The sequence below is a fragment of the Oncorhynchus mykiss genome, chromosome 20 (assembly GCF_013265735.2).
Source record: "Oncorhynchus mykiss isolate Arlee chromosome 20, USDA_OmykA_1.1, whole genome shotgun sequence".
NCBI classification, from domain to species: domain Eukaryota; kingdom Metazoa; phylum Chordata; class Actinopteri; order Salmoniformes; family Salmonidae; genus Oncorhynchus; species Oncorhynchus mykiss.
This window is the reverse complement of record NC_048584.1, coordinates 44,084,264-44,112,173: the sequence shown is the minus strand read 5'-3', so window position 1 is coordinate 44,112,173 and position 27,910 is coordinate 44,084,264. Positions and strand designations below refer to the sequence as shown.

The 27,910-nt window shown below is 44.2% G+C and overlaps 1 protein-coding gene across 4 annotated transcripts in view; it reads right to left on the bottom strand.

The window, feature by feature from the left end:
* The window catches only part of capn2 (calpain 2 catalytic subunit), a 43,504-nt gene extending 22,730 nt beyond the window's left edge, over positions 1–20,774 (bottom strand). For 2 of the 4 annotated variants that reach the window (XR_005037867.1, XM_036955527.1), the window contains exons 1-7: positions 19,967–20,773; positions 15,986–16,055; positions 10,719–10,840; positions 4,239–4,372; positions 3,527–3,695; positions 2,498–2,581; positions 595–680 (exon numbers count right to left, since the gene is read on the bottom strand). Coding sequence is in view for 3 of the 4 variants with exons in the window: in XM_036955527.1 (XP_036811422.1) it covers positions 595–680; positions 2,498–2,581; positions 3,527–3,695; positions 4,239–4,372; positions 10,719–10,840; positions 15,986–16,055; positions 19,967–20,203 (902 nt within the window). In the remaining variant the exon portion in view is untranslated. 4 annotated transcript variants of the gene reach the window in all.
* Positions 20,775–27,910: the final 7,136 nt, after the last annotated feature.

The following is a 27,910-nucleotide window of genomic DNA, read 5'->3' as shown; positions in this document are numbered from 1 at the left end:
ATCATTCAGGGGACCGAGACGCGTATCATTCAGGGGACCGAGACGCGTATCATTCAGGGGACCGAGACGCGTATCATTCAGGGGACCGAGACGCGTATCATTCAGGGGACCGAGACGCGTATCATTCAGGGGACCGAGACGCGTATCATTCAGGGGACCGAGACGCGTATCATTCAGGGGACCGAGACGCGTATCATTCAGGGGACCGAGACGCGTATCATTCAGGGGACCGAGACGCGTATCATTCAGGGGACCGAGACGCGTATCATTCAGGGGACCGAGACGCGTATCATTCAGGGGACCGACGCATATCATTCAGGGGACCGTATCATTCAGGGGACCGTATCATTCAGGGGACTGACGCATATCATTCAGGGGACCGTATCATTCAGGGGACCGTATCATTCAGGGGACCGACGCATATCATTCATGGGACCGTATCATTCAGGGGACCGTATCATTCAGGGGACCGAGACGCGTATCATTCAGGGGACCGAGACGCGTATCATTCAGGGGACCGTATCATTCAGGGGACCGACGCATATCATTCAGAGGACCGTATCATTCAGGGGACTGACGCGTATCATCTCTTACTTGTCACTCCAGGCCCCAGTCCACTCCACTGTTCCCCAGGGGTTACGCACTCTGACCAGCTTCTCCTTGCGCCCACGGTAGTTCACCTGGTTTAGTAAGGTCATCATACAGTAGTTAAGGTTTAGTAAGGTCATCATACAGTAGTTAAGGTTTAGTAAGGTCATCATACAGTAGTTAAGGTTTAGTAAGGTCATCATACAGTAGTTAGGGTTTAGTAAGGTCATCATACAGTAGTTAAGGTTTAGTAAGGTCATCATACAGTAGTTAAGGTTTAGTAAGGTCATCATACAGTAGTTAAGGTTTAGTAAGGTCATCATACAGTAGTTAAGGTTTAGTAAGGTCATCATACAGTAGTTAAGGTTTAGTAAGGTCATCATACAGTAGTTAAGGTTTAGTAAGGTCATCATACAGTAGTTAAGGTTTAGTAAGGTCATCATACAGTAGTTAAGGTTTAGTAAGGTCATCATACAGTAGTTAAGGTTTAGTAAGGTCATCATACAGTAGTTAAGGTTTAGTAAGGTCATCATACAGTAGTTAAGGTTTAGTAAGGTCATCATACAGTAGTTAAGGTTTAGTAAGGTCATCATACAGTAGTTAAGGTTTAGTAAGGTCATCATACAGTAGTTAAGGTTTAGTAAGGTCATCATACAGTAGTTAAGGTTTAGTAAGGTCATCATACAGTAGTTAAGGTTTAGTAAGGTCATCATACAGTAGTTAGGGTTTAGTAAGGTCATCATACAGTAGTTAGGGTTTAGTAAGGTCATCATACAGTAGTTAAGGTTTAGTAAGGTCATCATACAGTAGTTAAGGTTTAGTAAGGTCATCATACAGTAGTTAAGGTTTAGTAAGGTCATCATACAGTAGTTAAGGTTTAGTAAGGTCATCATACAGTAGTTAAGGTTTAGTAAGGTCATCATACAGTAGTTAAGGTTTAGTAAGGTCATCATACAGTAGTTAGGGTTTAGTAAGGTCATCATACAGTAGTTAGGGTTTAGTAAGGTCATCATACAGTAGTTAAGGTTTAGTAAGGTCATCATACAGTAGTTAAGGTTTAGTAAGGTCATCATACAGTAGTTAAGGTTTAGTAAGGTCATCATACAGTAGTTAAGGTTTAGTAAGGTCATCATACAGTAGTTAAGGTTTAGTAAGGTCATCATACAGTAGTTAAGGTTTAGTAAGGTCATCATACAGTAGTTAAGGTTTAGTAAGGTCATCATACAGTAGTTAAGGTTTAGTAAGGTCATCATACAGTAGTTAAGGTTTAGTAAGGTCATCATACAGTAGTTAAGGTTTAGTAAGGTCATCATACAGTAGTTAAGGTTTAGTAAGGTCATCATACAGTAGTTAGGGTTTAGTAAGGTCATCATACAGTAGTTAGGGTTTAGTAAGGTCATCATACAGTAGTTAAGGTTTAGTAAGGTCATCATACAGTAGTTAAGGGTTAGTAAGGTCATCATACAGTAGTTAGGGTTTAGTAAGGTCATCATACAGTAGTTAGGGTTTAGTAAGGTCATCATACAGTAGTTAAGGTTTAGTAAGGTCATCATACAGTAGTTAAGGTTTAGTAAGGTCATCATACAGTAGTTAAGGTTTAGTAAGGTCATCATACAGTAGTTAAGGTTTAGTAAGGTCATCATACAGTAGTTAGGTCCTGCTTTGGGTTCAGACAGATCTCACACACTACGAGGGTTAGACTGGTCCAAGATCTGTTTGTGCTCTATAGCCAACTCATTTGGCCGTTAGGGGTCGGCCGTTAGGGGGTCGGCCGCTAGGGGGTCGGCCGCTAGGGGTTAACCATAAGGTGGTTGGCCGTTAGGGATTGGCCGTAAAGCCCAAACAGAGCAGTGACCAGGCTAGTACAGTGTGGATATACTGTAATTTATCAGATATTGTCTGATGTTACCTCGATAGCCCCGGTCAGAGAGTAGGCGTGTCCTTTCACCAGCTTCTGATTGGTGATGGCCTCCGAGTCTGCCTGGCTGGTGATCTGGAGAGACAGGGAACCACAAACTCTAACTAAACCACGACCAAACTAAAGACAACACTCTGATAACAGCTGGACCAAGTAGCTCACAGAACCTACAATAATTATCCATGGAGATTCATCATTCAGCTTGCTCTTTAGTCCAGGACTAGAATTAATCTGTGTCCAAGTAAGAACCTCCGAATGTTTACTGCATTTAACCTTCTCAAAAACATGCAACCTTCTCAAAAACATGCAACCTTCTCAAAAACATGCAACCAACGCTGTTACCCAAAGTCACTTGCTTTAGTTAAATGCACTGTGCCACTGAATGTAAGTAAAACCTCACATAGATAACATCCCGTCCTTCACTGCATATTTATTTTGCTCCTTTGCACCCCATTATTTCCATCTCTACTTTGCACATTCTTCCACTGCAAATCTACCATTCCAGTGTTTTACTTGCTATATTGTATTTACTTTGCCACCATGGCCTTTTTTTTGCCTTTACCTCCCTTATCTCACCTCATTTGCTCACATCGTATACAGACTTGTTTCTACTGTATTATTGACTGTATGTTTGTTTTACTCCATGTGTAACTCTGTGTTGTTGTATGTGTCGAACTGCTTTGCTTTATCTTGGACAGGTCGCAGTTGTAAATGAGAACTTGTTCTCAACTTGCCTACCTGGTTAAATAAAGGGAACTTGTTCTCAACTGGCCTACCTGGTTAAATAAAGGGAACTTGTTCTCAACTTGCCTACCTGGTTAAATAAAGGGAACTTGTTCTCAACTAGCCTACCTGGTTAAATAAAGGGAACTTGTCCTCAACTAGCCTACCTGGTTAAATAAATGTGAAATAAAATACATTTGTGTCTTTTACCAGAGGCTTTTATCCAGAGCGACTTAAACCAAAATAGGTAAAACAATGTTTACATGACACATGGCAAATAAACCAAGTCCTACACACATCGATGGAGCAGCCCAGCAGAGCTCCAGAGGCCAGGGCTTTCCTGATAATCTGGAACAGGTTGGAGGGAGCCTTCTTCAGGTCATAGTTCTCTGCTATCCCTCCTGTAAAGTCCTCAAAGCCCTCAGTGGTGGAGCCCCCTGACAGAGCCTCATAGCATCCATTCACCCTGAGAGAGACAGAGAGAGAGAGAGAGAGAGACACAGAGAGAGAGGCAGAGAGACAGAGAGGCAGAGAGACAGAGAGAGACAGAGAGACAGAGAGAGAGAGAGACAGAGAGAAAGAGAGAGACAGAGAGAGACAGAGAGAAAGAGAGAGAGACAGAGAGAGAGAGAGACAGAGAGAGAGAGACAGAGAGAGAGACAGAGAGAGAGTAGGAAGGCAGGTGTACAGACAGACGGTCAGGGAGACAAAAAGGAGGGTGGACAAACAGACAGACAAACAGAGAGAGAGAGACAGACAGGAATGGTGAAAGACAGAGAAAGGAATAGGGACAGGTAGACCAGAGAGAGACAAGCAGACAGACAGGAATAGGGACAGACAGACCAGAGGAGAGACAGGCAGACAGACAGGAAAGGGAACAGACAGACCAGAGGAGAGAGAGACAGACCATTAGAAACCAGATAAACATATCTCATAAAGGCATCATGACATAAGTCCTATGTGTAGTGTACACTAGGTGTTGTGTATCGTGGTGAGTGATGTCCCTTACTTGGCGTAGGCCTTCTCCAGCAGGGCGCTCCAGAACTCAGAGCCCTGGGCTGAGTGAACAAACAGCAGCTCCCCATCCTTCGCCGGCAGCCGGTCATCAATCACCACGTCCACCCACTCACCAAACTGCCAGAACTGAAGAGGACCACAACAAGACAACATTCAGGCTAGATGAAAGAATGACTGTGCTGAACCCAAGCCATTTTGTTTCAGAGGCCCTATGTGATAGATGTTGTTGTTTGGATATTGTTTATGTATGGAATATAAAGCTATTAAATCACTGATATATAGCTGCTCAGTCAGTCATAAAGACACAATGGGAAATTATATATCAGAAGACTATTCTGTTGTTGTTATTGTGAACTGGCAGTTAACCACTTAACCTGTTATCCAGTTAACCTGTTATCCAGTTAACCAGTTATCCTGTTATCCAGTTATCCTGTTAACCAGTTATCCTGTTAACCAGTTATCCTGTTAACCAGTTATCCTGTTAACCAGTTATCCTTTTGCCCATAGCAGCATCAGGCCATAGGGAGGCTGAGAAGTAAACACACAAAACCAAATCCCCCTGGATCTATGACGCTCTGACTCACTCTGGTTTCCTCCTCTCTGACCCAAACTTTCCACAAACCACACCTCTCACTGGGGCCTCTCAGCAGTAACACAACGGCCCATCTGGCTGAAGTAAAACCAGAATGTAACAACACAGCCCCTCAGCTTCCATGAGAAGGAATGTCCTGAAATAACCTTGATATCCACAAGGGTGGAAGGGACTAAGGGATTGTTTCTAGACAAGGCTGATACGCTTAAGAGAAAGGCCTCTCCTCTCCTAGTGGTAGTGTTGACAGAGAGAGAGCAGCCTCTCCTCTCCTAGTGGTAGTGTTGACAGAGAGAGAGCAGCCTCTCCTCTCCTAGTGGTAGTGTTGACAGAGAGCAGCCTCTCCTCTCCTAGTGGTAGTGTTGACAGAGAGCAGCCTCTCCTCTCCTAGTGGTAGTGTTGACAGAGAGCAGCCTCTCCTCTCCTAGTGGTAGTGTTGACAGAGAGCAGCCTCTCTTCTCCTAGTGGTAGTGTTGACAGAGAGCAGCCTCGCCTCTCCTAGTGGTAGTGTTGACAGAGAGCAGCCTCTCCTCTCCTAGTGGTAGTGTTGACAGAGAGCAGCCTCGCCTCTCCTAGTGGTAGTGTTGACAGAGAGCAGCCTCTCCTCTCCTAGTGGTAGTGTTGACAGAGAGCAGCCTCTCCTCTCCTAGTGGTAGTGTTGACAGAGAGCAGCCTCGCCTCTCCTAGTGGTAGTGTTGACAGAGAGCAGCCTCTCCTCTCCTAGTGGTAGTGTTGACAGAGAGCAGCCTCTCCTCTCCTAGTGGTAGTGTTGACAGAGAGCAGCCTCTCCTCTCCTAGTGGTAGTGTTGACAGAGAGCAGTCTCTCCTCTCCTAGTGGTAGTGTTGACAGAGAGCAGCCTCGCCTCTCCTAGTGGTAGTGTTGACAGAGAGCAGCCTCTCCTCTCCTAGTGGTAGTGTTGACAGAGAGCAGCCTCTCCTCTCCTAGTGGTAGTGTTGACAGAGAGCAGCCTCTCCTCTCCTAGTGGTAGTGTTGACAGAGAGCAGCCTCTCCTCTCCTAGTGGTAGTGTTGACAGAGAGCAGCCTCTCCTCTCCTAGTGGTAGTGTTGACAGAGAGCAGCCTCGCCTCTCCCAGTGGTAGTGTTGACAGAGAGCAGCCTCTCCTCTCCTAGTGGTAGTGTTGACAGAGAGCAGCCTCTCCTCTCCTAGTGGTAGTGTTGACAGAGAGCAGCCTCGCCTCTCCTAGTGGTAGTGTTGACAGAGAGCAGCCTCTCCTCTCCTAGTGGTAGTGTTGACAGAGAGCAGCCTCTCCTCTCCTAGTGGTAGTGTTGACAGAGAGCAGCCTCTCCTCTCCTAGTGGTAGTGTTGACAGAGAGCAGCCTCTCCTCTCCTAGTGGTAGTGTTGACAGAGAGCAGCCTCTCCTCTCCTAGTGGTAGTGTTGACAGAGAGCAGCCTTTCCTCTCCTAGTGGTAGTGTTGACGTGAGCCATTTTTGAAAGATATAACATCAGCCATCGACAACTACACAAGTTTTGCTACTTTTCTCAACAACATTGATGCCCTGATTGTAGCAGGAGCTATCAACAGACATGACACAACGCTGCCAAACAAGATGTAGCTACAAACAGAACAGAGTTGAAAGGTTCCAGTCTGCCGTGAAGCGTTCCTACATGTATACAGGTCAGAGTCTAGCTACATTTGACAGATATAACTTTATAATTTAGTCAGAAAGTCATGTTTATTGCAAAACGTTAGCTTGCTGGCTCGCTTGCTAACGTTACGTGTATAATCTGTGTAGTAATATAATTTGAATCAGAAAACCATTTGCATGGCTAGTTATAGCCTAATGCTAGCTAGCTAAAATTGAACCTAGTTTGTTGGCCTTAGCTACCTGCAGATTCCTACTACAGTTATGACAATGTTTGTATTGGTAGTAGTATGAGTTGGGGTTATGCCAGTTCATTGTTTAGTTAAACAAAAGACTCCACTCTGGACCATCAGAATAGCCAGGTGTGTCTGGGGGGTGATTACGGCCATATATTGTATTTCATGTCGAGACAATTACCGCTTACGTCTTTTGTATCCTGTGACAAATGAACTTGGATTTGATTGGATACAGGGTGTGTTTACCACAGGGCCTCACGTTAATCCTTAAAGAGATGGGTGGGGGGTGGGGGGGGGGTGAACGATGCTGAATGGGTGTAGCCAAAGAAGAGCTCTCCAGTAGGTGTACCAACACATTCAATGGTCATTTTCTCAAAACTGGGGTTACAGGTTTATCAACATTTAAAGCAGAATTGCTTTCCTCATTGTTCCTCAACTGTAGCCCATGTTTAGATGTTCCTGTTTAGTAAACATTCCATTTTGCTGGTTAAAGCCAGGTTTTTCTGGTTGGTTTCCAACATCTCACAACCTAGATCCTAAATGTTTAATCTTGTGAACTACGTTTATTTAAAATATACTATTTTGTAGCTCTGAGTCTCTACTCTTATCCAATGTGTAAAAACAGCATATCAAATGATGAGACCGAATCGAGGCGGCCGGCCACATTAGATTTATCTGGCCATGTAAATCCCGTAGACACACAGTACCAGTCAACAGTGTGGACACCTCCTCATTCCAGAGTTTCTTTATTTTTACTATTTTCTACTATTGTAGAATAATAGTGAAGACATCAAAACTACGAAATAACACGTATGGAATCATGTAGTAACCAAAAAAAGTGTTAAACAAATCTAAATATATTTTGAGATTCTTTAAAGTAGCCACCCTTTGCCTTGATGACAGCTTTGCAGCCTCTTGGTATTCTCTCAAGTGCTCGTGATTCCATGTGTGTTATTTCATAGTGTTGATGTCTTTTCTATTATTTACAATGTAGAAAATAAAGTACAAACACCTTGAATGAGTAGGTGTGTTAACTTTTGACTGGTACTGTGGATATTACACATAAAACAACCTGACACACACAAGGGGGCGGGGGGGGGGGGGGGGGGGGGGGGGGGGGGGAGGAGAGAGAGCGAGAGAGAGCGAGAGAGAGCGAGAGAGAGCGAGAGAGAGAGAGAGAGAGAGAGAGCGAGAGAGAGCGAGAGAGAGAGAGAGAGAGAGAGAGCGAGAGAGAGAGAGAGAGAGAGAGAGAGACGCACAAGTAGAACAATGGAGTCACTAAACCTCAGGCTGAGGACTGTTTCACCCAGGGATGTAGCAGAGTCACTAAACCTCAGGCTGAGGACTGTTTCACCCAGGGATGTAGCAGAGTCACTAAACCTTGAGTGCCAATCGAGTCCAATCTGGAGTCCGAATCCCAGTGCGCGAGTCCTGGTCCAAGTGCTCATCTCTGAGTCCACATTAACTCAACATAAAGTCATTTCCCCAGTCAGATACAGCGTAGTGGCAAGAGGAAATGTCCTTTCTGTGCCAACAAATATTTGCATTTAGTCTACTGATAATGTTACCAGGGCCACACAAAAACATTCTGCCACCCGAGTGGTGCACCGCAGTGCTTGAGGCATCACTACAGACCCGGGTTCGATCCTGGCAGTGACCGCGAGACCCATGAGGCGGCGCACGATTGGCACGGCGTCGTCCAGGATGTCCTTATCCCACCGCACTCTAGCGACTCCTTGTGGCGGAACGGGCGCCTCCACGCTGACTTTGCTCACCAGTTATACGGCGTTTCCTCCGAAACATTGGTGTGGCTGGCTCCCGGGTTAAGCGAGCAGTGTGTCAAGAAGCAGTGCGGCATGGCAGGGTCGTGTTTCAGAGGACGCACGGCTCTCAACCTTTGCCTCTCCCAAGTCCATACGGGAGTTGCAGCGATTGGACAAGACTGTAACTACCAATTGGGGAGAAAGAAGGGGTAAAAAGTACACCCACTCCAATTTTTTTATTTTTTTTATTGTTTTATTGAGCGTTGCAGATAGAAATGCCATGAATAGAGCAGACGTTATTCCTTATTGTATGTGGTGGTTGTCCCCCCTGTAGCTCACCAGCTGATGTAGGTTGTATGTGGTGGTTGTCCCCCCTGTAGCTCACCAGCTGATGTAGGTTGTATGTGGTGGTTGTCCCCCCTGTAGCTCACCAGCTGATGTAGGTTGTATGTACCAGTTGTCCCCTCTGTAGCTCACCAGCTGATGTAGGTTGTATGTGGTGGTTGTCCCCCCTGTAGCTCACCAGCTGATGTAGGTTGTATGTACCAGTTGTCCCCTCTGTAGCTCACCAGCTGATGTAGGTTGTATGTGGTGGTTGTCCCCTCTGTAGCTCACCAGCTGATGTAGGTTGTATGTGGTGGTTGTTCCCCCTGTAGCTCACCAGCTGATGTAGGTTGTATGTGGTGGTTGTCCCCCCTGTAGCTCACCAGCTGATGTAGGTTGTATGTGGTGGTTGTCCCCCCTGTAGCTCACCAGCTGATGTAGGTTGTATGTACCAGTTGTCCCCCCTGTAGCTCACCAGCTGATGTAGGTTGTATGTGGTGGTTGTCCCCCTTGTAGCTCACCAGCTCTTGTATGTTGTATGTGGTGGTTGTCCCCCCTGTAGCTCACCAGCTGATGTAGGTTGTATGTGGTGGTTGTCCCCCCTGTAGCTCACCAGCTGATGTAGGTTGTATGTACCAGTTGTCCCCTCTGTAGCTCACCAGCTGATGTAGGTTGTATGTGGTGGTTGTCCCCCCTGTAGCTCACCAGCTGATGTAGGTTGTATGTGGTGGTTGTCCCCCCTGTAGCTCACCAGCTGATGTAGGTTGTATGTGGTGGTTGTCCCCTCTGTAGCTCACCAGCTGATGTAGGTTGTATGTGGTGGTTGTCCCCTCTGTAGCTCACCAGCTGATGTAGGTTGTATGTGGTGGTTGTCCCCTCTGTAGCTCACCAGCTGATGTAGGTTGTATGTGGTGGTTGTCCCCCCTGTAGCTCACAAGCTGATGTAGGTTGTATGTACCAGTTGTCCCCTCTGTAGCTCACCAGCTGATGTAGGTTGTATGTGGTGGTTGTCCCCCCTGTAGCTCACCAGCTGATGTAGGTTGTATGTGGTGGTTGTCCCCCCTGTAGCTCACCAGCTGATGTAGGTTGTATGTGGTGGTTGTCCCCTCTGTAGCTCACCAGCTGATGTAGGTTGTATGTGGTGGTTGTCCCCTCTGTAGCTCACCAGCTGATGTAGGTTGTATGTACCAGTTGTCCCCCCTGTAGCTCACCAGCTGATGTAGGTTGTATGTGGTGGTTGTCCCCCCTGTAGCTCACCAGCTGATGTAGGTTGTATGTGGTGGTTGTCCCCCCTGTAGCTCACCAGCTGATGTAGGTTGTATGTGGTGGTTGTCCCCTCTGTAGCTCACCAGCTGATGTAGGTTGTATGTACCAGTTGTCCCCCCTGTAGCTCACCAGCTGATGTAGGTTGTATGTACCAGTTGTCCCCTCTGTAGCTCACCAGCTGATGTAGGTTGTATGTACCAGTTGTCCCCTCTGTAGCTCACCAGCTGATGTAGGTTGTATGTACCAGTTGTCCCCTCTGTAGCTCACCAGCTGATGTAGGTTGTATGTACCGGGTGAGACGCTTCCTTCCCACTACTGAACTGTGTTGCTGCTAATATTAAATGGTGCTTTTTTGTGACTGAAAATCTCTCCAAAAACCCTTGTCCAATCCACTTAGTAGTCAAATTTTAGTCACAGAGAAAACTGAAATTACTTTTGTTTAGTTCAAATTTTTTCCGGGTCTATTTAGTCACTTACTCTCATCAATTGCCACTGAAAAATATACTTTAAACAAATATTTTAGTCACTATATTTGTTAAAGTAAATGAACACTGGCCTGCGCACCAAATTGCACGCTATTTCCCTTTATAATGCACTACACTTTTTTTTATATACCAGAGCCTAGTTTAAAAGTAGTGCACTATATAGGGAGGCATTTTGGGATGCAGTCTGTGACACCGTCTCTACCTGGAAGTGAAAGATCCCAGCGTACTCTCCACGTCCAAAGCCTTGTCCTGCAGGAACAACGCGGGCCATCACATCTTCATTCAGGGTCAGAGAGGCGATGGCCGCCAGGAGCCAGCAGTCACCTGGAGGGGGAAACAGAGAAGAGAGACTAAGGGAGTGGAGGTCATCACAGGTCAGAGAGAGACGAAGGGAGTGGAGGTCATCACAGGTCAGAGAGACGAAGGGAGTGGAGGTCATCACAGGTCAGAGAGACGAAGGGAGTGGAGGTCACAGGTCAGAGAGACTAAGGGAGTGGAGGTCATCACAGGTCAGAGAGACGTGAGAGTGGAGTTCATCACTGGTCAGTTTTCAATCCTCATTCTGAACATTCCTGATTGATTGATTGCTTTTCATTCTATACTGAAAAAATATATAAACACAACATGCAATAATGTCTAAGATTTTACTGAGTTACAGCTCATAGAAGGAAATCAGTCAATTTAAATAAATTCATTAGGCCCTAATCTATGGATTTCACATGACTGGGCAGGGGAGTAGACATGGGTGGGCATGGCAGGGCACCCACTTGGGAGCCAGGCTCAGCCAATCAGAATGAGTTAATCCCCACAAAAGGGATTTATTACAGACAGAAATACTCCTCGGTTTCATCATCTGCCCGGGTATCTGGTCTCAGACGATCCCGCAGGTAAAGAAGCCGGATGTGGAGGTCCTGGGCTGGTCATACCATAACCCCACCGTCACCACTCTGTTCACAACGTTGACATCAGCAAACAGCCCACCCATACAACACCATACAAGTGGTCCACAGTTGTCAGGCCGGTTGGACGTACCGCCAAATTCTCTCAAATGAAGTTTGAGGCGGCTTATGGTTGAGAAGTGAACATTCAATTCTCTGGGAACGGTTCAATGGGATGCTCCCTCAAAACTTGAGACATCTGTGGCATTGTGCTGTGTGACAAAACTGCACATTTTAGAGTGGCCATTTTTTGCCCCCAGCACAAGGTGCACCTGTGTAATGATCATGTTGTTTAATCAGCTTCTTGATATGCCACACCTGTCAGGTGGATGGATTATCTTGGCGAAGGAGAAATACTCACTAACAGGGATGTAAACAAACATTTGAGAGAAATCAGCTTTTTGTGCGTATGGAACATTTCTAGGATTGTTTTATTTCAGCACTTGAAACATGGGACCAACACTTTACATGTTGCATTTTAGATTTTTGTTCAGTATAATAACTGTACACACACACACACAACCAGTGAAAGCCACCCTACAAAACACACAACAGTTCCCTACACAGCCCAGTTCAGTTCCACAGAAGACCTTAAAAAGAGAACAGCTACCTCAGTACAGTTCACAGTCTCAGCATGTCGTCTGTCCCGTGCACTCGTCAGTACTGGGACTTGCATTTGTGGACACGATTTCTCTATAAACCAATTGTTTTGACTTTAGTTACAGTAAATTAGTATGTCTACTGGGTTGATCAACAATCAGAAAAGGGACACTGAAGGAGTATTGACAGTTATAAATGAGTGCTCCTCCTATTACAATATGTTGTTATAAAGACAACTTGTATGAGACCCTGCAAGGGACTAATGTGACCCAGATTGCAGACCCAGAGCTTTGCAAAATATGTGTTATGCAGAGAGTGTGTGTGTGTCTAAAGATGTGTTATGCAAAATATATCTGGCACAGTGTGTTTGTTTAAAGAGCCTGAAATGATCAGAACATCCTGCTCTGACTGGGCATCATCACTAGCCTGGATTAACCAGACGGAACTTCAGTGACTATGGTGAGACAGTGATTTAACCAATAGCCACACTATTGAATATGCTGTCTGACAGTAACACAGACACCGGGAACTGATATATCCTGGAAACAAACACAGAACCTGATATATCCTGGAAACAAACACAGAACCCTGGGAACTGATATATCCTGGAAACAAACACAGAACCCCGGGAACTGATATATCCTGGAAACAAACACAGAACCCTGAGAACTGATATATCCTGGAAACAAACACAGAACCGCAAGAACTGATATATCCTGGAAACAAACACAGAACCCTGAGAACTGATATATCCTGGAAACAAACACAGAACCCCGAGAACTGATATATCCTGGAAACAAACACAGAACCCCGAGAACTGATATATCCTGGAAACAAACACAGAACCCTGAGAACTGATATATCCTGGAAACAAACACAGAACCGCAAGAACTGACATATCCTGGAAACAAACACAGAACCCTGATAACTGATATATCCTGGAAACAAACACAGAACCCCGAGAACTGATATATCCTGGAAACAAACACAGCAGATAGCCTAGCAGTTAAGAGCATTGGGCCACTACACTAGTCTACTCTGTTGGGTTAATGACAGTACACTAGACTACCCTGTTGGGTTAATGACAGTACACTAGACTACCCCGTTGGGTTAATGACAGGACACTAGTCGACCCTGCTGGGTTAATGACAGTACACTAGACTACTCTGCTGGGTTAATGACAGGCCAGTACACTAGTCTACCCTGCTGGGTTAATGACAGGACAGGCCACTAGTCTACCCTGCTGGGTTAATGACAGGACAGGACACTAGTCTACCCTGCTGGGTTAATGACAGGCCAGTACACTAGTCTACCCTGCTGGGTTAATGACAGGCCAGGACACTAGTCTACCCTGCTGGGTTAATGACAGTGCACTAGTCTACCCTGCTGGGTTAATGACAGGCCAGTACACTAGTCTACCCTGCTGGGCTAATGACAGGCCAGTACACTAGTCTACCCTGCTGGGTTAATGACAGGCCAGGACACTAGTCTACCCTGCTGGGTTAATGACAGTACACTAGTCTACCCTGTTGGATTAATGACAGGACAGGCCACTAGTCTACCCTGCTGGGTTAATGACAGGACAGGCCACTAGTCTACCCTGCTGGGTTAATGACAGGACAGGCCACTAGTCTACCCTGCTGGGTTAATGACAGGCCAGTACACTAGTCTACCCTGCTGGGTTAATGACAGGCCAGTAAACTAGTCTACCCTGCTGGGTTAATGCCAGTACACTAGTCTACCCTGCTGGGTTAATGACAGGACAGGCCACTAGTCTACCCTGCTGGGTTAATGACAGGCCAGTACACTAGTCTACCCTGCTGGGTTAATGCCAGTACACTAGTCTACCCTGCTGGGTTAATGACAGGACAGGCCACTAGTCTACCCTGCTGGATTAATGACAGGCCAGTACACTAGACTACCCTGCTGGGTTAATGACAGTACACTAGTCTACCCTGCTGGGTTAATGACAGGACAGGCCACTAGTCTACCCTGCTGGGTTAATGACAGGACAGGCCACTAGTCTACCCTGCTGGGTTAATGACAGGACAGGCCACTAGTCTACCCTGCTGGGTTAATGACAGGACAGGACACTAGTCTACCCTGTTGGGTTAATGACAGGCCAGTACACTAGTCTACCCTGCTGGGTTAATGACAGGACAGGACACTAGTCTACCCTGTTGGGTTAATGACAGGACAGGCCACTAGTCTACCCTGCTGGGTTAATGACAGGACAGGACACTAGTCTACCCTGCTGGGTTAATGACAGGACAGGACACTAGTCTACCCTGTTGGGTTAATGACAGGACAGGCCACTAGTCTACCCTGCTGGGTTAATGACAGGACAGGACACTAGTCTACCCTGTTGGGTTAATGACAGGACAGGCCACTAGTCTACCCTGCTGGGTTAATGACAGGCCAGTACACTAGTCTACCCTGCTGGGTTAATGACAGGCCAGTAAACTAGTCTACCCTGCTGGGTTAATGCCAGTACACTAGTCTACCCTGCTGGGTTAATGACAGGACAGGCCACTAGTCTACCCTGCTGGGTTAATGACAGGACAGGACACTAGTCTACCCTGCTGGGTTAATGACAGGCCAGTACACTAGTCTACCCTGTTGGGTTAATGACAGGACAGGCCACTAGTCTACCCTGCTGGGTTAATGACAGGCCAGTACACTAGTCAACCCTGTTGGGTTAATGACAGGACAGGCCACTAGTCTACCCTGCTGGGTTAATGACAGGCCAGTACACTAGTCTACCCTGCTGGGTTAATGACAGGACAGGCCACTAGTCTACCCTGCTGGGTTAATGACAGGACAGGACACTAGTCTACCCTGCTGGGTTAATGACAGGCCAGTACACTAGTCTACCCTGTTGGGTTAATGACAGGACAGGCCACTAGTCTACCCTGCTGGGTTAATGACAGGCCAGTACACTAGTCTACCCTGTTGGGTTAATGACAGGACAGGCCACTAGTCTACCCTGCTGGGTTAATGACAGGCCAGGACACTAGTCTACCCTGCTGGGTTAATGACAGGACAGGCCACTAGTCTACCCTGTTGGGTTAATGACAGGACAGGCCACTAGTCTACCCTGCTGGGTTAATGACAGGCCACTAGTCTACCCTGCTGGGTTAATGACAGGACAGGCCACTAGTCTACCCTGCTGGGTTAACACACAAATAAACACCATGCCAAAGCTTGTCTCGCTTTGTCAGAAATCTTCTTTGTTAGAGAAGATTTGTAAACGGTTGAGGGTGAGGCTAGTTGTGAGCAAATGGAAAGGGAAGTGTGTCTCATTTCCAGTAACTGGCTCTGTTAAGACTTCCTCCCAGCATGGTAACTGAGCTGGTTTCCATAGAGATATCTCAGTTTGTCCATATTTTCTACTATACCTCATGACAGAGATAACAACATATAATGTTTTATATTATCATACCTCAGAGATAACATTACATGTTTTATACCTCAGAGATAACAACCTGACATGTTTTATATTTATTATACCTCATGACAGAGATAACACTCTGACATGTTTTAAATGATACCTCATGACAGAGATAACCTGACATGTTTTAAATGATACCTCATGACAGAGATAACAACCTGACATGTTTTATATTATTATACCTCGTGACAGAGATAACAACCTGACATGTTTTATATTATACAGTACCTTAGAGAGACAACAACCTGACATGGAGGCTGTTCAGTGGTAGTCTAGGAAACCAAATCACCTGTGTAATAACTGATTAAAGCAATAACTGAATGTTATTACATATGCTGTGATCAATCACATTAACTTTTACTATACCATCTCCTCCTCACAGCTGAAACCATGGATACTGTTACAAACCGGCGACCCTGTGGTTTTGGTTTGGTTCCTGTTTTGGTTCCTGTTTTGGTACCAAATATGAAAGTGACTTACCCAAGCCGCCTTGACAGATGTCGGTTCTCGAGGCTCCACCAACGATGAACTCCGGGCTGGACACCAGCTCCTATTCAGGGAGAGACGACCAAAGCATGAGTAAAACTGTGAAAGATATTACTGAGAATTTCAATAAAATAAAAGTACAGATTTTGGGGCTTCCAAACTTTGCAGCCCTAATTAAAGCAATACGCTAGCTTGGGGGGAATAACTGCACTATGAGTTACTAGTGTAGCCTCAGGTATTTCATAGAGCACTGCATTTGTTATATTATCTACTCTACTATTCAGGGATCATTACATGATTAAAACTGTGTTTTGAACTTTTAAAGCAACTGTCCAGTGTTTCCAGATTTCTATTAAATAAAACAAATATTTTTTTGTTACGTTCAAAAGGCTTTCCTGCGAAGTCGTGACTTGCGACATACGCCTAGTTACCTGAATCAGGTCACATATGACCTATAATTAATTACAATACGAGTTAAATAGTTTTAATTCCAAAACAATTGTAATTAAGCATGTTTAAAAAAGAGGCTATTTTCTGTGTTTGAATGGTGTGGGCGTATACCGGTGATTAAAACCATTCATGAGAGTAGACCGCTGATTGGCTCAGGGGGATTTCACCATAGCTCAGGAGCTCAGGAGGATTTCACCATAGCAAGCATTTTAAATAGTCTGTTAGATATGGGCGGGGGGGGGGGGGGGGGGGGTATTTTCCTATTTATGCTTTGGCCACAAATACGAGTATAGGATGAGTCAACAACATTATCTGGGTATGAGTTAACAGAATATTGACTTCTAAAAGTCTGATTTTCACTAGACAGTAGCATTCATAGCAGATTTGACTAAAAGGATCAGTCATTATCCAATAATAGTTATGAAATAAAAGCACATGGGAATGAAGAGGGTAGAATGAATGAAGAGGGTAGACTGATACACATTAAAGTCATGCACGAGTAAAGGGTAGGGTCCACGATGACCTAATGTAACCTCAATTGTCTCAAAGTCTACGAGTCGATCTGTTGAGAGACAAAACAAAAAGGTGTAGGATCAGATGACTAACGCCAATCCGAATAGTTGGAGGATGAGTCACCACCAACCACCACCCTGACCATGTTCCTCGTTCATTTAGCCGTACGGTAACAGTTTCAGTCGTTTTGGATACAAGTGATTCCTTTACGCCCAACGGTCCAATCATATCAAACAGATTACAAGCTTCTGGACACGCCCATCAGACTACTGTGACATCACTGACCCAGGCTATAAAGAGATATTCCCAGTGAGGGATTGTGTTTGATGATAAAGATTTAGATCAGAACAAAGTATATATATATATATATATATATATATATATCTCTTCATCATGTCTGATACATATTATATCCTGAAACACAAGTTGGGAAAAAGAAAAGCCCAGATTCAGACTTTTTCTAAATAAAATGGAATATTATTTGAAAATGCTGCATAGGCTGAAAACATTAAAGCAAAGGCAATGTATGGCCTGTTAAGCCTTATGAACCCTAAAATGATCAGTCAAAATCATGTTTCTCTTGAAAGGTGGTGATATTTGAAGGAAACCAGATCAAAGTATGATAAACTGACTGTTTCTTCTACATTGATAACGTTTGATCATGAAGTTACTGTCTTCCCTCAAGTCAAACACTTGGATTCATTATTAAGAGGACAAGGTGACATCACCTTAACTCTCATTTGAATAAACCAATGGTAACATGATATTCTCTTACCTCATTTAAATAAGTCCTGCCTTGTAACCAACATTGGAGAAGGCGTGTTTGCAAAGGGGCGTGGTTTATATAGCTAGATAGCTACTCTACTGGTGCCAACATTTGATTATAGGGTGTCAGCAAATATAATTAAAAGTTTACCCTATTCATCTATGGCAATGATACTTATATGTTTCCCCTTTCATCTGTAGCTGGTGTTAGCTAGTTACTGTCTAGCTAGGTCTTCATCTGTGTCTGGTGTTAGCTAGTTACTGGCTAGCTAGGTCTTCATCTGTGTCTGGTGTTAGCTAGTTACTGGCTATCTGGGTCTTCATCTGTGCCTGGTGTTAGCTAGTTACTGTCTAGCTAGGTCTTCATCTGTGTCTGGTGTTAGCTAATTACTGTCTAGCTAGCTCTTCATCTGTCTGGTGTTAGCTAGTTACTGGGTAGCTAGGTCTTCATCTGTGTCTGGTGTTAGCTAGTTACTGGCTAGCTAGTTCTCTGTCTGTGTTTAGTGTTAGCTAGTTACTGTCTAGCTAGGTCTTCATCTGTGTCTGGTGTTAGCTAGTTACTGGCTAGCTAGGTCTTCATCTGTGTCTGGTGTTAGCTAGTTACTGTCTAGCTAGGTCTTCATCTGTGTCTGGTGTTAGCTAGTTACTGGCTATCTGGGTCTTCAGTCAGCATGCAACAAAAGGGTGGGGGGGGGGGGGGGCTAGTCTTTCAAAACTCAGACGCATTTGTCAAGTCAACACAACTATCAGTGCTGCTGTGAACCGTATCACAAGAGAAATGCCAAACTAAAAATGTATTAAAAAATATATATAATTGATGCAATTTCAATGTTGTTCGAGTTGCTTTGTGTATCACCACGCCGGTCTTTTCAAACTTCCTGGTAGTTAGCCATGAGAGAGAAGTTTTTGTCTGTTGTTCTTGCCATAATATGGACTTGATATTTTACCAAATAGGGCCATCTTCTGTATACCACCCCTACCTTATCACAACTGATTGGCTCAAACTCATTAAGAAGGAAAGAAATTCCACAAAATAACTTCTAACAAGGCAGACATGTTAATTGAAACACATTCCAGGTGACTATCTCATGAAGCTGGTTGAGAGAATGCCAAGAGTATGCAAAGCTGTCATCAAGGCAAAGGGTGGCTACTTTGAATAATCTCAAATATAAAATATATTTTAATTTGTTTAACACTTTTTTTGGTTACTACCTGATTCCATATGTGTTATTTCATAATTTTGATGTCTTCACTATTATTCTACAATGTAGACAATAGTAAAAGAAAGAAAGAAAAACCATTGAATGAGTAGGTGTGTCCAAACGTTTGACTGCTATTGTACATACATTAATATGGCAGCGGAAAACAATTGAGGAAACTGAACAGAAAGTATACATCTCGTCTGGTCTGCATCGTCCTCGAAGATAAAATGTGCAGCCAGGAAAACTTATTTCCTAAATTAGACATTCAAGTTTTTCCTTCATCTCTAATCCAGAATAGTTCCCGTTTTCTTCGCAATATATTTTTTTTAATCAAACAGTACAGCTCTCAGATCATCACATAAAGAACTATCAAATACAAAGTGACTTGTCCACCTCCCCTAAAATCACAGACAGTACGTAGTCCCTCTTCTTAATCTATGTCATTGAACCTACCTACTTCAATTACCAGAGGCAGTATACTGGTTCTCAACTGGGCATACAAGGACGTTTGGTTCCTGGTTAGGTGAGAGGTGACGTAAGGTTCTGGATCATAGCTGTTTTTGTTCTGGTTGTAAGTTCTGAGTTTTGGTTCAAACCATAAATCCGTTTTCTTTAGGGTTGGTTAACTTGTGTTTGATCATATTTACATTGCACCCTAACTTGTTTCTGTTGTAGATCAACTTCCTGTGTATAAAGTTGGTCTGTTTTGTTTGGTATACGGTTTTATCAAATGTTTTGTTATAAAAAATAAAACAATTCCAGAGATAGATAACGCTTTGGTCTATTTGGATCAATATAAATCCAGCCATAGAGCAGACATTTAACTTGTGCTTAAAGGCAGTAACTTACCCCAGGTCGTTTCCTAGATAACGCTTTGGTCTATTTGGATCAATATAAATCCAGCCATAGAGCAGACATTTAACTTGTGCTTAAAGGCAGTAACTTACCCCAGGTCGTTTCATAGATAACGCTTTGGTCTATTTGGATCAATATAAATCCAGCCATAGAGCAGACATTTAACTTGTGCTTAAAGGCAGTAACTTACCCCAGGTCGTTTCCATTGCACACCTCTGGTTTTGGAAGATCTCGGTCCGAGCTCATTGAATCCCAAGGACGCAGGTTCGGCTGGAAAAGTGGAATCCGTGAAAAGTGAACCTCTACCCAGACACTCGCTCCTGAGAGACTCGAAGTCTTGGTTTAGGTACTTCGACGCATTGGCATTAGTGCCAAATCCTGCGGCCAAAGCCCTCTTCTTGGCCAACGTTGATGCCACCCCAGCCATTGTGCAAGTCCTTTTTCTTGTCCTCTGTCGGGTCGGGTGGCTGACTGCGTCGACACAGTGAAAAGAGGAAAAGAGTTGGGATGTGTTTCACTGGTGGAAAAGTCTAAATTCCTTCTACGCCCCTGGTTTTTCAGGCGTGGTCTGTCTGCCTCTTGACTGCAAGTCAGTGCGAGTTTTTTTCCCCTCAACAATATGTACATAAGATTTCTGTTACCGGAACTGTTGCTTCTACACAACGTTTACTTGTTCAAAAGTATTTAGTGTGAATATGAACACTTTTTAGGCATATGCATCAAACAATCAACCACTCAATGAATCTGTTTGAGTATCATAACGGGGAGGATGAATATAAAGTCCGAGTCCACTCTAGTCGTAATAAGCCGTTTGAACCTGATGCATCAGTCGTATCTCCATACAGGTAGACAGACAAGACGCAGTTGAGAGGTTGGTGTCCGGTAGACGGTCTTCTTCCCTACGACTTGTGAGAGCCAGTGTGACCTGTGTAGATTTAAAATACTTCTGCGTTGATCGGAGAAAAGATGGCCACATGTTCAAGGGGTTGGTCTATTGATGTTGTCTTATGATAACGATAATTGAAAATGAGCTGCTGTACCGGTCTGCCTGTTGTGTGTTGGGGAGCATCAACGGGGGGGGGGGGGGGGGGGGGGGGGGTTGTATGTGTGAGTTGAGCACGTTCATATAAATGGTTGAAGGTGATTCCGGTCTTCAGTCTGATTTGTCGTAAAGATGCAGTAATGAAACACAACACTGCCCCTTTAGTCCAACTCCTCTCTCTTGCACACGATCACAGTAGGCAGAGACATAACATGCCAATGATCGCGTCTATATCAGTACAGTGCGATTGTAATGTAACGTACAGTATGAAATGTAGAGGCTATAAGCACAGATAATAACAAGACATGTTCATATAGGCTCAGGTTAGCCAGGCGTTACAGACACAAGAGTTGTATAACCCGTCTTTGGAAGTGACGTGCGCTTGTAAAATAGCGTCAAAATAAGCTCAACAAACAAAAACATACGACACGACTAATAGAAACAATGTCCATCAATGAAAAGTTGTGCTGCCCTTTACAGTCCAACTCCCCTGTAAAGTAACAATGAACAACGAAAGGGGACATGAATAGCCATGCTACCCCAACGACAACATGTACAGTAGACAGTACTATAGCCAGCTAGCAGGTAGAGCATAAATTAACAGATATAAAGTTCATAAATGCATTAAAATACATGAATATCCCAATATGCTGTTAGAATACGATACAATGTCAGCGGCCATATAAACTCATTATCTGTGTTTTTTAATATTAGAGTAATGATGATTTTCTCTGTACCTACAGGGAAGCTGTATGGGGGGGGGGGGGGGGGGGGGTGATGTTTATGAGGGAATGTTTAGCATGTTTCCAACCTGTTGCAGTAACCATGTCTACCAACAGGGGTAATTTACAAACTGCAGACCTGGATGGACTCAACTAGGTAACGCCATGGAATTCAGACAGCGATTACAGGGTGTGTAGAGGACTGTAGAACAGAGATTACAGGGTGTGTAGATGACTGTAGAACAGAGATTACAGGGTGTGTAGAGGACTGTAGAACAGATATTACAGGGTGTGTAGAGGACAGTAGAACAGAGATTACAGGGTGTGTAGAGGACTGTAGAACAGAGATTACAGGGTGTGTAGAGTACAGTAGAATAGAGATTACAGGGTGTGTAGAGTACAGTAGAACAGAGATTACAGGGTGTGTAGAGGACTGTAGAACAGAGATTACAGGGTGTGTAGAGTACAGTAGAACAGAGATTACAGGGTGTGTAGAGTACAGTAGAACAGATATTACAGGGTGTGTAGAGTACAGTAGAACAGAGATTACAGGGTGTGTAGAGTACAGTAGAACAGAGATTACAGGGTGTGTAGAGTACAGTAGAACAGAGATTACAGGGTGTGTAGAGTACAGTAGAACAGAGATTACAGGGTGTGTAGAGTACAGTAGAACAGAGATTACAGGGTGTGTAGAGGACTGTAGAACAGAGATTACAGGGTGTGTAGAGGACTGTAGAACAGAGATTACAGGGTGTGTAGAGGACTGTAGAACAGAGATTACAGGGTGTGTAGAGTACAGTAGAACAGAGATTACAGGGTGTGTAGAGTACAGTAGAACAGAGATTACAGGGTGTGTAGAGTACAGTAGAACAGAGATTACAGGGTGTGTAGGGTACAGTAGAACAGAGATTACAGGGTGTGTAGAATACTGTAGAATAGAGATTACAGGGTGTGTAGGGTACAGTAGAACAGAGATTACAGGGTGTGTAGAATACTGTAGAATAGAGGTTACAGGGTGTGTAGAGTACAGTAGAACAGAGATTACAGGGTGTGTAGAGTACAGTAGAACAGAGATTACAGGGTGTGTAGAATACTGTAGACACTCATACTAATGATTCACGGGTGCTTCTCTTTCAATGGACCTTATTCATGCGGTGGCCATGACTGTTTGGAAACAATAAACACGGGATAGGAAATCCCAGAGGGTAAATACCACACGTAGCCACCCTCTAAAGCCACTCCCAACAGAATGTATGATGAAGAAATCCACCGAAACCACTAAAAGAGGGGTGGAAGAGATATATCAAGGGAGAGGCCCCTAAGTGTGAACGGAGAGGCGTGTTTCCTCATTCGAGGCTTCCTATTCGTCCAAGTCCCTTCATGACTGTTCACAGTATTTGAGTCACCAGCAATATAATAGGAGGCCTCTGATGGTGTTGAGTAAGTAGCATGTTGTAAGTGTAGTATGTTGATAAACATCACAGGGTGGGGCTGGTGAGGAAGCCTGCGTTTTCCCTGCAGGATATAGGCTCGTCTGCTGGTTGAAATGTATCCTGTACAGGGGATGGCCTACCAGGTTTGTCACTTCTAGGACAAACTAACTACACCCCCACCATTACATCAAACTAACTACACCCCCACCATTACATCAAACTAACTACACCCCCACCAGTACATCAAACTAACTACACCCCCACAAACTAACTACACCCCTACCATTACATCAAACTAACTACACCCCCACCATTACATCAAACTAACTACACCCCCACCATTACATCAAACTAACTACACCCCCACCAATACATCAAACTAACTACACCCCACAAACTAACTACCCCCCTACCATTACATCAAACTAACTACACCCCTACCATTACATCAAACTAACTACACCCTCACCATTACATCAAACTAACTACACCCCCACCATTACATCAAACTAACTACAACCCCACCAGTACATCAAACTAACTACACCCCCACCATTACATCAACCTAACTACACCCCCACCATTAAATCAAACTAACTACACCCCCACCATTACATCAAACTAACTACACCCCCACCATTACATCAAACTAACTACACCCCCACCATTACATCAAAGTAACTACACCCCCACCATTACATCAAACTAACTACACCCCCACCATTACATCAAACTAACTACACCCCCACCATTACATCAAACGAATTACACCCCCACCATTACATCAAACTAACTAAACCCCCACCATTACATCAAACTAACTGCACCCCCACCATTACATCAAACTAACTACACCCCCACCATTACATCAAACTAACTACACCCCCACAAACTAACTACACCCCCACCATTACATCAAACTAACTACACCCCCACCATTACATCAAACTAACTACACACCCACAAACTAACTACACCCCCACCATTACATCAAACTAACTACACCCCCACCATTACATCAAACTAACTACACCCCCACCAGTACATCAAACTAACTACACCCCCACAAACTAACTACTCCCCCACAAACTAACTACACCCCCACCATTACATCAAACTAACTACACCCCCACCATTACATCAAACTAACTATACCCCCACCATTACATCAAACTAACTACACCCCCACAAACTAACTACACCCCCACCATTACATCAAACTAACTACACCCCCACAAACTAACTACACCCCCACCATTACATCAAACTAACTACACCCCCACAAACTAACTACACCCCCACCATTACATCAAACTAACTACACCCCCACCATTACATCAAACTAACTACACCCCACCATTAAATCAAACTAACTACACCCCCACCATTACATCAAACTAACTACACCCCCACCATTACATCAAACTAACTACACCCTCACCATTACATCAAACTAACTACACCCCCACCATTACATCAAACTAACTACAACCCCACCAGTACATCAAACTAACTACACCCCCACCATTACATCAACCTAACTACACCCCCACCATTAAATCAAACTAACTACACCCCCACCATTACATCAAACTAACTACACCCCCACCATTACATCAAACTAACTACACCCCCACCATTACATCAAAGTAACTACACCCCCACCATTACATCAAACTAACTACACCCCCACCATTACATCAAACTAACTACACCCCCACCATTACATCAAACTAATTACACCCCCACCATTACATCAAACTAACTACACCCCCACCATTACATCAAACTAACTGCACCCCCACCATTACATCAAACTAACTACACCCCCACCATTACATCAAACTAACTACACCCCCACAAACTAACTACACCCCCACCATTACATCAAACTAACTACACCCCCACCATTACATCAAACTAACTACACACCCACAAACTAACTACACCCCCACCATTACATCAAACTAACTACACCCCCACCATTACATCAAACTAACTACACCCCCACCAGTACATCAAACTAACTACACCCCCACAAACTAACTACTCCCCCACAAACTAACTACACCCCCACCATTACATCAAACTAACTACACCCCCACCATTACATCAAACTAACTATACCCCCACCATTACATCAAACTAACTACACCCCCACAAACTAACTACACCCCCACCATTACATCAAACTAACTACACCCCCACAAACTAACTACACCCCCACCATTACATCAAACTAACTACACCCCCACAAACTAACTACACCCCCACCATTACATCAAACTAACTACACCCCCACCATTACATCAAACTAACTACACCCCACCATTAAATCAAACTAACTACACCCCCACCATTACATCAAACTAACTACACCCCCACCATTACATCAAACTAACTACACCCCCACCATTACATCAAACTAACTACACCCCCACAAACTATAACTACACCCCCACCATTACATCAAACTAACTACACCCCCACCATTACATCAAACTAACTACACCCCCACCATTACATCAAACTAACTACACCCCGACAAACTAACTACACCCCCACCATTATATCCTACTAACTACACCCCCACCAGTACATCAAACTAACTACACCCCCACCATTACATCAAACTAACTACACCCCCACCATTACATCAAACTAACTACACCCCCAGCATTACATCAAACTAACTACACCCCCAGCATTACATCAAACTAACTACACCCCCACCATTACATCAAACTAACTACACCCCCACCTTTACATCAAACTAACTACACCCCCACCATTACATCAAACTAACTACACCCCCACCATTACATCAAACTAACTACACCCCCACTGTTTACATCAAACTAACTACACCCCCAACATTACATCAAACTAACTACACCCCCACCATTACATCAAACTAACTACACTCCCACAAACTAACTACACCCCCACCATTACATCAAACTAACTACACTCCCACCATTACATCAAACTAACTACACCCCCACAAACTAACTACACCCCCACCATTACATCAAACTAACTACACTCCCACCATTACATCAAACTAACTACACCCCCACAAACTAACTACACCCCCACCATTACATCAAACTAAGTACACCCCCAGCATTACATCAAACTAACTACACCCCCAGCATTACATCAAACTAACTACACCCCCACCAGTACATCAAACTAACTACACCCCCACAAACTAACTACACCCCCACCATTACATCAAACTAAGTACACCCCCAGCATTACATCAAACTAACTACACCCCCAGCATTACATCAAACTAACTACACCCCCACCAGTACATCAAACTAACTACACCCCCACCATTACATCAAACCAACTACACCCCCACCATTACATCAAACCAACTACACCCCCACCATTACATCATACTAACTACACCCCCACCATTACATCATACTAACTACACCCCCACCATTACATCATTTTTATTTATTTATTTTATTTTACCTTTATTTAACCAGTTAGGCAAGTTGAGAACAAGTTCCCTGTATTTAACCAGGTAGGCTAGTTGAGAACAAGTTCCCTTTATTCAACCAGGTAGGCTAGTTCAGAACAAGTTCTCATTTACAACTGCGACCTGGCCAAGATAAAGCAAAGCAGTTCGTCACATACAACGACACAGAGTTACACATGGAGTAAAACAAACATACAGTCAATAATACAGTATAAACAAGTCTATATACAATGTGAGCAAATGAGGTGAGAAGGGAGGTAAAGGCAAAAAAGGCCATGGTGGCAAGGTAAATACAAGTAAAACACTGGAATTGTAGTTTGCAATGGAAGAATGTGCAAAGTAGAAATAAAAATAATGGGGTGCAAAGGAGCAAAATAAATAAATTAAATACAGTTGGGAAAGAGGTAGTTGTTTGGGCTAAATTATAGGTGGGCTATGTACAGGTGCAGTAATCTGTGAGCTGCTCTGTCAGTTGGTGCTTAAAGCTAGTGAGGGAGATAAGTGTTTCCAGTTTCAGAGATGTTTGTAGTTCGTTCCAGTCATTGGCAGCAGAGAACTGGAAAGAGAGGCGGCCAAAGAAATAATTGGTTTTGGGGGTGACTAGAGAGATATACCTGCTGGAGCGTGTGCTACAGGTGGGAGATGCTATGGTGACCAGCGAGCTGAGATAAGGGGGGACTTTACCTAGCAGGGTCTTGTAGATGACATGGAGCCAGTGGGTTTGGCGACGAGTATGAAGCGAGGGCCAGCCAACGAGAGCGTACAGGTCGCAATGGTGGGTAGTATATGGGGCTTTGGTGACAAAACGGATTGCACTGTGATAGACTGCATCCAATTTGTTGAGTAGGGTATTGGAGGCTATCATACTAACTACACCCCCAGCATTACATCATACTAACTACACCCCCACCATTACATCAAACTAACTACACCCCCACCATTACATCAAACTAACTACACCCCCACCATTACATCAAACTAACTACACCCCCACCATTACATCAAACTAACTACACCCCCACCATTACATCAAACTAACTACACCCCCACCATTACATCAAACTAACTACACCCCCACCATTACATCAAACTAACTACACCCCCACCATTACATCAAACTAACTACACCCCCACCATTACATCAAACTAACTACACCCCCACCATTACATCCTACTAACTACACCCCCACCATTACATCAAACTAACTACACCCCCACCATTACATCAAACTAACTACACCCCCACCATTACATCAAACCAACTACACCCCCACCATTACATCAAACTAACTACACCCCCACCATTACATCAAACTAACTACACCCCCACCATTACATCAAACTAACTACACCCCCACCATTACATCAAACTAACTACATCCCCACCATTACATCAAACTAACTACACCCCCACCATTACATCAAACTAACTACACCCCCA